The 10,943-nt window shown below is 42.6% G+C and overlaps 1 protein-coding gene across 1 annotated transcript; it reads left to right on the top strand.

The window, feature by feature from the left end:
* Positions 1–1,611: 1,611 nt before the first annotated feature.
* On the top strand, positions 1,612–4,982 carry LOC118391272 (transmembrane protease serine 13-like; the record flags this gene model as incomplete). The annotated part of the gene is made up of 9 exons (XM_035782504.2): positions 1,612–1,766; positions 2,037–2,132; positions 2,454–2,500; positions 2,669–2,828; positions 3,120–3,298; positions 3,387–3,482; positions 3,651–3,793; positions 3,983–4,138; positions 4,410–4,982. Coding segments are annotated over 9 exons (1,047 nt in total), but the record flags the coding sequence as incomplete, so codon positions are not given.
* Positions 4,983–10,943: the final 5,961 nt, after the last annotated feature.

The raw sequence follows: 10,943 nt of genomic DNA, 5'->3' as shown, positions 1-10,943 counted from the left end.
ATGTTCTAACTGAGTGATGCATCTGTGTGATCCAGTGATGTTCTAACTGAGTGATGCATCTGTGTGATCCAGTGATGTTCTAACTGAGTGATGCATCTGTGTGATCCAGTGATGTTCTAACTGAGTGATGCATCTGTGTGATCCAGTGATGTTCTAACTGAGTGATGCATCTGTGTGATCCAGTGATGTTCTAACTGAGTGATGCATCTGTGTGATCCAGTGATGTTCTAACTGAGTGATGCATTTGTGTGATCCAGTGATGTTCTAACTGAGTGATGCATCTGTGTGATCCAGTGATGTTCTAACTGAGTGATGCATCTGTGTGATCCAGTGATGTTCTAACTGAGTGATGCATCTGTGTGATCCAGTGATGTTCTAACTGAGTGATGCATCTGTGTGATCCAGTGATGTTCTAACTGAGTGATGCATCTGTGTGATCCAGTGATGTTCTAACTGAGTGATGCATCTGTGTGATCCAGTGAGGTTCTAACTGAGTGATGCATCTGTGTGATCCAGTGATGTTCTAACTGAGTGATGCATCTGTGTGATCCAGTGATGTTCTAACTGAGTGATGCATCTGTGTGATCCAGTGATGTTCTAACTGAGTGATGCATCTGTGTGATCCAGTGAGGTTCTAATTGAGTGATCCAGTGAGGTTCTAACTGAGTGATCCAGTGAGGTTCTAATTGAGGGATGTATCTGTGTGATCCAGTGATGTGATGCATCTGTGTGATCCAGTGAGGTTCTAACTGAGTGATGCATCTGTGTGATCCAGTGAGGTTCTAACTGAGTGATGCATCTGTGTGATCCAGTGAGGTTCTAATTGAGGGATGTATCTGTGTGATCCAGTGAGGTTCTAATTGAAGGATGTATCTGTGTGATCCAGTGAGGTTCTAATTGAAGGATGTATCTGTGTGATCCAGTGAGGTTCTAATTGAAGGATGTATCTGTGTGATCCAGTGAGGTTCTAACTGAGTGATGCATCTGTGTGATCCAGTGATGTTCTAACTGAGTGATGCATCTGTGTGATCCAGTGATGTTCTAACTGAGTGATGCATCTGTGTGATCCAGTGATGTTCTAACTGAGTGATGCATCTGTGTGATCCAGTGATGTTCTAACTGAGTGATGCATCTGTGTGATCCAGTGATGTTCTAACTGAGTGATGCATCTGTGTGATCCAGTGATGTTCTAACTGAGTGATGCATCTGTGTGATCCAGTGATGTTCTAACTGAGTGATGCATCTGTGTGATCCAGTGAGGTTCTAACTGAGTGATGCATCTGTGTGATCCAGTGAGGTTCTAATTGAGTGATCCAGTGAGGTTCTAACTGAGTGATCCAGTGAGGTTCTAATTGAGGGATGTATCTGTGTGATCCAGTGAGGTTCTAACTGAGTGATGCATCTGTGTGATCCAGTGAGGTTCTAACTGAGTGATGCATCTGTGTGATCCAGTGAGGTTCTAATTGAGGGATGTATCTGTGTGATCCAGTGAGGTTCTAATTGAAGGATGTATCTGTGTGATCCAGTGAGGTTCTAATTGAAGGATGTATCTGTGTGATCCAGTGAGGTTCTAATTGAAGGATGTATCTGTGTGATCCAGTGAGGTTCTAATTGAGGGATGTATCTGTGTATTATCCAGTAAGGTTCGGGTCGAACGGGGCTCTCCAGGTGAAGACAAACAGCGCTGGTAGTTTCCTCCCTGTATGTTACAGTGGCTGGAACAAGGGCCTGGCTGACCAGACCTGTGCACAACTAGGCTTCAGAGCGTAAGATCCTCCACTGTTTTGCTGCCCTCTTTTGGTCTAAAGATTGAACTGTGCAAACCTGTGTGACCATACCCATCAAATAAATCTAAATCAAATCACATTTTATTCATAATGTACACAGGTTAATGAATGTATAAAAGGTGCATGAAATGCTTGTGTGCTAGTTCCCTCAATATTGCAGTACAATAACCAATAATCAATGGGTTTAGTGGTGTGAGGTAGTGATGTGGGGACGTGTATCTGAACTTCTCCCTGCATCTATTTATTTAGGAGTCATAGCACTAGCAGTGTGAAAGATGGGTCCTCTACCACTCTCACTGTGACAGGGCAGACCTGCAACACCATCCAGGGAAAGGTGTCAGTAAAGTGAGTGCTCCTGGACACACACAACAGCCCTTTGCATATGTCACACACTGAGTAATCATTTACATGCCAGGTTGTGTACATAGCTGCGGGAAGTAGGGATGCTGCAGCACCTCCTAAATAATCAGAATATATATACACACACAAACAAATATATAAATAAATAATACATCATTGTTATTTATATATATATATGTTTGTGTGTGTATATATTCTGATTATTTATCAGAGCCAAAAATGTCACCATTAGACCATTAGAAGGCAAATAAAACATGTGACCTCATTGGTGATCTAATTGAACTGTGCGTTTCTGTCTGTGTTCAGTAGCTCATCTTGCCTCAACAAGGACACTGTATCCCTGCAGTGTATCAGTGAGTAACTGTCTTTACATTCTCACAGTTCATACACAAAGGCAACCAGGGGTGTTTTAAGGCTGGATAGAGCTTCATCTAGCTCTCCTGATGAACAGAGGACCAAATACAAATCCCCATACTGTATTAGGACTACAGACTTACTCCCTCTCTCTGTCCCCATGGTAGACTGTGGCCGGCAGCAGTCGTCCAGAATCATAGGGGGCTCTGCAGCGAATCTGGGCGATTGGCCTTGGCAGGTCAGCCTCCACTTTCGGGGTTTTCACACCTGCGGAGGCACCCTGGTGGCTCCTGACTTTGTGGTGACAGCAGCCCACTGCTTCCCCAGGTCAGTGCGGCAGACACCACAGCAGACAATGACAAGGAGCTGTGCTGAGACCATGTAAAACAGAACAGTAATGACATTATCAAACAGAACATATAGAATAGCCATGAAATGTAACAATGCTAAGACAAAAGAACTGGGCTATAACAGAACAGATGCAAAGACAGAACAGATCTGGAAGTGAACAAAGCTAACCGAAGTGAGCTAGCGAAGACTGAACAGTGCTTACGATGAACATAACTAAAACAGTTATCAGTGAAGAGGTAAATTACCTAACAACTCTTCTATCTCTAGGAAAGACTCATCGTACCTGGTGCCCAATAACTGGCGTTTGTACATGGGCATGGTTTCTCAGACGATGCTGCCTGTCCCTGAGATGGTGGAGAAGATCATTGTCCATGAGAGCTATGATGATAACACCAACAACTATGACATTGCCCTGCTTAAACTCACACATTACGTAGACTACTCCAGTGAGTTCACCTTTAACCTAACATTACACCATACTGGGTCACTATTATCTTTGATAGTCATAATTAACGTGTGTGTGTGTTGTTTCAGACAGCATCCAGCCTGTGTGCCTGCCTGCCTATGACAAGACCGTCTCCCCTGGGACAAAATGCTGGACCTCTGGATTTGGGACAACAGACGGGACAGGTGAGTCACAGGGACTGGCACAGGGGGCGGCTGTTAGGTTCTGTTTGCCATTGGGGTGAACATGAAGAGGAAATAGAAATGCAGCATGATGTAATTAAGGACTAGAAAACAATCTGGTGTGATATTCTGTATGGTGATATCTGTTTGATTTTGTTGCTTTATGTTCAGCCCGTGGATCCACAAGTCTTATGGAGGTGACTGTGGACATCATTGACTCCAGTGTATGTAACAGAAACACAGTCTACAATGGCCAGGTCTCTCAAGACATGTTGTGTGCTGGAGATATGAAGGGAAGCAAGGACTCCTGCCAGGTGAGTAAAGAGGACACTAGGACCCATCAGAGAACCACAGACAGTAGCTACTTCCACACAGCTTCTTACATGATGTCCACAAATCTCATCCTGGGTTGCTCTATTCCCCCCTTCCCTTTTCTTCTCTCCCTCTTCCTCTCATCTCCATTTCCATCTCCCACTCCCCCTACCGCCCCCTTCCTCCACTAGAGGGACAGTGGAGGTCCTCTGGTGTGTAAGGACTCAGACCAGCGCTGGTACCTGATGGGGGTGACCAGCTGGGGGGTAGGCTGTGGCAGGAGGAACATGCCGGGGGTCTACAGTCATGTCAGCCGCCTGTTGCCCTGGGTCTACAGTAAGATGCAGGTAGGGAAAGGAGCACCCAGGACCACTGGGAAGACACATGCTAAGACAACATCAGCACTGGGGTGGAATTCTATCAATAATTCAATTCATTTTCATCTGTACTGCTTCAGAGGGCACTTATATTCATTTTGATATTTGACATATAGTATCATTAGTTCAACTTAGAACTGTGAAACCTAATTCTAGTTAGCTGTCAGAATAAGGATTGAGTAGGATGGTGTTATTAGTAATGTGCCTCCTGAACATGTTCCTTCTACTCTCCATCTCCCAGCAAGCAAGACCGTGATATGATCACAGCTGCTCTCATCCAGGGATGCTCAGCATGTCTTTTGGACCTGACAATGAGACTGGTGTGAACCCTACAACACTGGCAGGGAATGGAAGGCTTGCAAGAAAGGTTTTTATATGTGATCTGCTGTCATTGGACTGCTGTCATCTTAACGTGCGTTGGATCATTGTTTCCCTGAAACAGTATTGAGCATATCTATATTTGTGACATATTTTATGAAGAATGTCTTTTACTCACACTGCAACCTCTTATGAAGCTATAAACCTGTCTCAGGATATACTCCAGGTCCACATGGACCTTACTGATGCTACAGTGAACTACACTTGCTGTTTTCTATGGCTGAGAGTTGTGAAACGGAAGAAAATTTATCAGGAAGATTTTTCTAATCACTTTAACGTAACACTAATTACCTTTTTGGCACTGATGATTCCTTGATTGTTTGTTGATTGTTTCAACTTGTGTACCCTTTTTGGTGTGATGTGTGTGAATTATCGATTCTGCTTTTCCATGTCTATCACTGTGTGTCAATTGGAATTATAATTTATTTAGTCATTATTTGAGTCAGAATGTATTACTCATACTAGAAACGCCATGATTCAACTTCATGAATGATATTGAATATCATTCTTCTGCTGTTAATCAATAGCTGACTAGAGCACGAGGGTATAATTGTCTATTGACTGCAGTGGAGAGTACGTGACCTCAGTACATGAGTGTAGTTGAGATGAATGGAAGTTGATGGCTGCAGGCCTGTAAGTAGGTATTCTCCCACTGGGAACGCACTGGTTGAATCAACGTTGTTTCTACGCCATTTCAACACAATTACGTTGAACCAACGTGGAATAGACGTTGAATTCACGTCTGTGGCCAGTGAGCTGTTAATCCTCCAACAGGCATCATTGACAAACTAGGTCCAGAAAATGTTGAGTAATCAATGTGACAGACAGGTATGTTTGTCCCTGTTTCATTTTGTTTGCTTCTGTTTAAGAAATGTTTTCAACAGAATCAGCACAATGAATACACCCCTGATCAGATGCAGACACAGTTTATTTTCATAGCAGCCACATACAAAGAACTCGTATGTGTGTGTGTATATATATATATATATATATATATATATATATATATACTGACCAAAAATATAAACGCAACATCCAACAATTTCAAAGATTTTACTGAGTTACAGTTCATAAAAGGATATCAGTCAATGAAAATACATTCATTAAGTCCTAATCTATGGATTTCATGACTGGGCAGGGGCGCAATCATGGGTTTGCCTGGGAGGGCATAGGTCCACCCACTGGGGAGCCATGCCCAGCCAATCAATCAAATGTATTTATAAAGCCCTTTTTACATCAGCTGATGTCAAAATGCTGTACAGAAATCCAGCCTAAAACCCCAAACAGCAAGCGATGCAGATGTAGAAGCACGGTGGCTTGGGAAAAAATCACTAGAAAGGCTGGAACCTAGAGAGGAACCAGGCTCTGAGGGGTGGCCTGCCCTCTTCTGGCTGTGCCGGGTGGTGATTATAAGAGAACATGGCCAAGATGTTCAAACGTTCATAGATGACTAGCAGGGTCAAATAATAATAATCATACTGGTTGTAGAGGGTGCAACAGGTCAGCACCTCAGGAGTAAATGTCATTTGGCTTTTCATAGCCGATCATTCAGAGTTAGAGACAGCAGGTGCGGTAGAGAGAGAGTCCAAAACAGGAGGTCCGGGACTGGTAGCACGTCCAGTGAACAGGTCAGGGTTCCATAGCTGCAGGCAGAACAGTTGAAACTGGAGCAACAGCATGACCAGGTGGACTGGGTACAGCAAGTACTCATCAGGCCAGGTAGTCCTGAGGCATGGTCATAGGGCTCAGGTCCTCCGAGAGAAGAGAGGGAGAAAGAGAGGGAAAAAGAGAAAGTGAGAATTAGAGAGAGCATACTTAAAATTCACAGGACACCGGATACTCCAGATATAACAGACTGACCCTAGCCTCCCGACACAAACTATTGCAGCATAAATACTGGAGGCTGAGAGAAGGGTTCGAGAGACACTGTGGCCCTGTCCGACGATACGCCCGGAAAGGGCCAACCAGGCAGGATATAACCCCACCCACTTTGTCAAAGCACGGACCCCACACCACTAGAGGGATATCTTCAACCACCAACCTACTACCCTGAGACAAGGCCGAGTATAGCCCAAGAAGATCTCCCCCACGGCACGAACCCGAGGGGGGCACCAACCCGAACGGGAAGATCACGTCAGTGACTTAACCCACTCAAGTGACACACCCCTCCTAGGGATGGCATGGAAGAGCACCAGTAAGCCAGTGACTCAGCCCCTGTAATAGGGTTAGAGGCAGAGAATCTCAGTGGAGAGAGGAGAACCAGCCAGGCAGAGACAGCAAGGGTGGTTTGTCGCTCCAGCGCCTTTCTGTTCACATTCACACCCCTGGGCCAGACTACACTCAATCATAAGACCTACTGAAGAGATGAGTCTTCAATAAAGACTTCAAGGTCGAGACAGAGTCTGCGTCTCTCACATGGATAGGCATAAAAATTGAGCTCTATAGGATGAATGAGTTTTTCCCCAACAAAAGGGCTTTATTACAGACAGAAGTATTAATTAATTAAATCAAAAGCTTACCTTGACTTGGAAGAGTTCCAGAACATCCCTGTCTGTTGGGCTAAACTAGCGAGCTGCAAGCGACACTAACTAAGTAAATGAAAATGAAATAAATATATATTACGAAATATAGCTTTCTCTTGCGCGCACTTCTTCTTAATTTATTAAGAAATTAATTGTCTTTGTCTCCGAGGTAAGTACTCACCAAATGTTATGCACTGCAGTGCTTGATAGCTGTAGTTTATGCTTTCAGTACTAGATTCATTCGCCGATCCTTTGATTGGGTGGACAACATGTCAGTTCATGCTGCAAAGATCTAATAGGTTGAAGGACATCCTCCGGAAGTTGTTATAATTACTGTGTAAATCTATGGAAGTGGGTGAGAACCATGATCCTACTAGGTTTTGTATTGAAGTCAATGTACCCAGAGCAGGACAGAAGTAAGCTGTCCTCCGGCTACACCATGGTGCTACCCTACAGAGTGCTGTTGAGGCTACTGTAGACCTGTTTTTATCAATAATTTGGTGATGTGAATATATTTAGTATAGTTTTATTTTAAAAAACAAACACTTATTTCACTTTTTATTATCATGAAATTCACTGAATTTCCTCCCCTTCCTCCTCTGAGGAGCCTCCACTGGTGCAGGAGCGTGTGTCACATGACTGCGTGTGTGTGAACGTAGTGTGTGTGTTTGCGTGAAATAACACACTATACAAAAAAAACCCACAGACAATGAACTTGTATTTCTCCATGACCAAAACATCCATTCCTAGAGAGTTGTTTTTCAGCTCGGTGTCCTAGTCCTCTTCACTAATCTCAGAGGATATGGATGTGTTTGCATTGCCTTTACTCTGTCCTTCAAGACTCAACCTCTGGTCTCTGGCTCTGGTATGTTGAGCATTCTGCCTGATACATTAAATAGTACAAATTCCCGTTTTATCTTATCCACACTCGTAAAACCATTAACTTTCCACGGAGGAAAGTGTCTAATCTAGAGCTGTTTGTCAGGGTGACATTAAGACAGAGAATGTGTCTCATCTTATCATAGATAACCCGAGCACAGATTGCCTATTACTTCATAGTTATCATTGTGGGCTTAAATATTTAACTAGCAGAGTTTTACTGTGTATTATGGATTTTTAATGATTCAGTCAGTATTAGAAGTCAACTTTAACACTGGTGTTTGACCCTATCTGCAGATTTAAAATGAACTATTCACTCACCCAGAGCTACACTGCCTTGCAGCAGTGGATAATGTGAGGTACAGTATTGATCCACTACCTGGCTAAGGGAGTTACACTGTCTTGTGAAAGTATTCACCCCCTAGGCATTTTTCCTATTTTGTTGCATTACAACCTGTAATTTAAAAATATTTTTATTTGGATTTCATGTAATGGACATACACAAAAGAGTCCAAATTGGTGAAGTGATTTTTTTTTAAACTTGTTTCCAAAAATGCAAAGAAATGTAAAACTGAAAAGTGGTGGCCGCATATGTATTCACCCCCTTTGCTATGAAGCCCCTAAATAAGATTTGGTGCAACTAATTACCTTCAAAAGTCACATAATTAGTTAAATAAAGTGCACCTGTGTGCAATATAATTGTCACGTGATCTGTCACATGATCTCACTATATATACACCTGTTCTGAAAGGCCCCAGAGTCTGCAACACTACTAAGCAAGGGGCACTATGAAGACCAAGGAGCTTGCCAAACAGGTCAGGGACAAAGTTGTGGTGAAGTACAGATCAGTGTTGGGTTATAAAAAAAATATCTGAAACTTTGAACATCCCACGGAGCACCATTAAATCCATTATTAAAAACTGGAAAGAATATGGCACCACAGCAAACCTGCCAAGAGAGGGCCGCCCACCAAAACTCACAGACCAGGCAAGGAGGGCATTAATCAGAGAGGCAACCAAAGGACCACTTTAAGCTGTACGCTCCACAGAGCTGGACTTTACAAAAGAGTGGCCAAAAAAAAGAATAAGCAAACACATTTGGTGTTCTCCAAAAGGCATGTGGGTGACTCCCCAAACATATGGAAGAAGGTACTCCGGTCAGATGAGACAAAAATGTTGCTTTTTGGCCATCAAGGAAAACACTATGCCTGGTGCAAACCCAACACATCGAACACCATCCCCACAGTGAAGCATGGTGGTGGCAGCATCATGCTATGGAGATGTTTCATCAGCAGGGAGTGGGAAACTGGTCAGAATTGAAGGAATGATGTATGGTGCTAAATACAGAGAAATTAGTTTGTCTTCCAGAGATTTAAAAAAATATATTTTAACTTTATTTAACTAGGCAAGTTAATTAAGAACAATTTCTTATTTTCAATGACAGCCTAGAAATAGTGGGTTAACTGCCTTCTTCAGGGGCAGAATGACAGATTTTCACCTTGTCAGCTCGGGGATTCGATCTTGCAACCTTTCGGTTACCAGTCCAACGATTTAACCACTAGGCTACCTACCGCCCCATTTGTCACATGATCTCAGAGGGTTGTCAAAATATTTTATAATTTCTTGAAAAAATATTTGAATAAGAATGGACTTTTTTTAACCTTTAAAGTCAGTGATCTAAAAAGGCGTAAACTCAGATTTTATGTTTTTGCATATGTTTTATACACCTGTTCTGAAAGGCCCCAGAGTCTGCAACACCACTAAGCAAGGGGCACCTTGCTGAGACTGGGATGGAGGTTCACCTTCCAGCAGGACAATGACCGTAAGCATACTGCTAAGCAACACTTGAGTGGTTTAAGGGGAATGGCCTAGTCAAAGCCCAGACCTCAATCCAATTGAGAATATGTGGTATGACTTAAAGATTGCTGTACACCAGCAGAACCCATCCAACTTGAAGGAGCTGTAGCAGTTTTGCCTTGAAGAATGGGCAAAAATCCCAGTGGCAAGATGTGCGAAGCTTATAGAGACATACCCCAAGATACTTGCAGCTGTAATTGCTGCAAAAGGTGGCTCTACAAAGTATTTACTTTGGGGGGGGTGAATAGGTATGCATACTCAAGTTCTGTTTTGTTTTTTTTGTCTTATTTCTTGTTTGTTTCACAATAAAAATGATTTTGCATCTTTAAAGTGGTAGGCATGTTGTGTAAGTCAAATAATACAACCCCCCCCCCCCAGGTTGTAAGGCAACAAAATAGGAAAAATGCCAAGGGGGGTGAAGTGTAGACAGTGTAACTCCCTTAGCCAGGTAGTGGATCAATACTGTACCTCACATTATCCACTGCTGCATGCTTTTTGAGATACTGTTAAATATAAAACATTGAACTAAGTGTGTCAGAGAGCACAGACAGCTCAGTATACATGCACTGTATCTGTGTTTAGTCTGGCCTTGGTGTGTGTGTTTTGACTGTGACTGACTGACTGTGCTCGTCTGTGCTGACACAGGTAAGAAGCTCCGCTGTTGGAAGGGACACAATCCTTTATCTCATCAGTGCTAAAACAGGAAACATTAAACATGAATAGAAACACCTCCTGTACAAGTGTTCCACACATACAGTGTAGGGTTGTTCCATTTCATTTGAATAGCTTTTGGACCGCACACATTTTGATTTGAACACAACTTTCTATACATATTTTCCCATGGTAGAAGTGGTCAGAAAGTAACTTGGTGGACCTGAATGCCAAAACATTTAGGAGATAGAGGTGGTCAAAGTTGATGCATTTTGCATACCCCACCCTACCATGAGACATCCATGTCTTCATCACTGGAAACAAAGACAGTTGTCAAACTATTTTATAATTTATTGAAAAAATGTTATTTGAATAAGAATTGACATTTTTTAACCTTTAAAGTCAGTGATCTAAAAACGCGTAAACTCAGATTTTATGTTTTTGCATATGTTTTAGTTTAGACCCTTTTTTATATAATCTACTTTCCGA

This window comes from Oncorhynchus keta, chromosome 12, assembly GCF_023373465.1.
Source record: "Oncorhynchus keta strain PuntledgeMale-10-30-2019 chromosome 12, Oket_V2, whole genome shotgun sequence".
Classification (NCBI taxonomy): Eukaryota; Metazoa; Chordata; class Actinopteri; order Salmoniformes; family Salmonidae; genus Oncorhynchus; species Oncorhynchus keta.
Note: the sequence above shows the minus strand (reverse complement) of the source record. Positions and strands in the feature narration are given on the sequence as shown.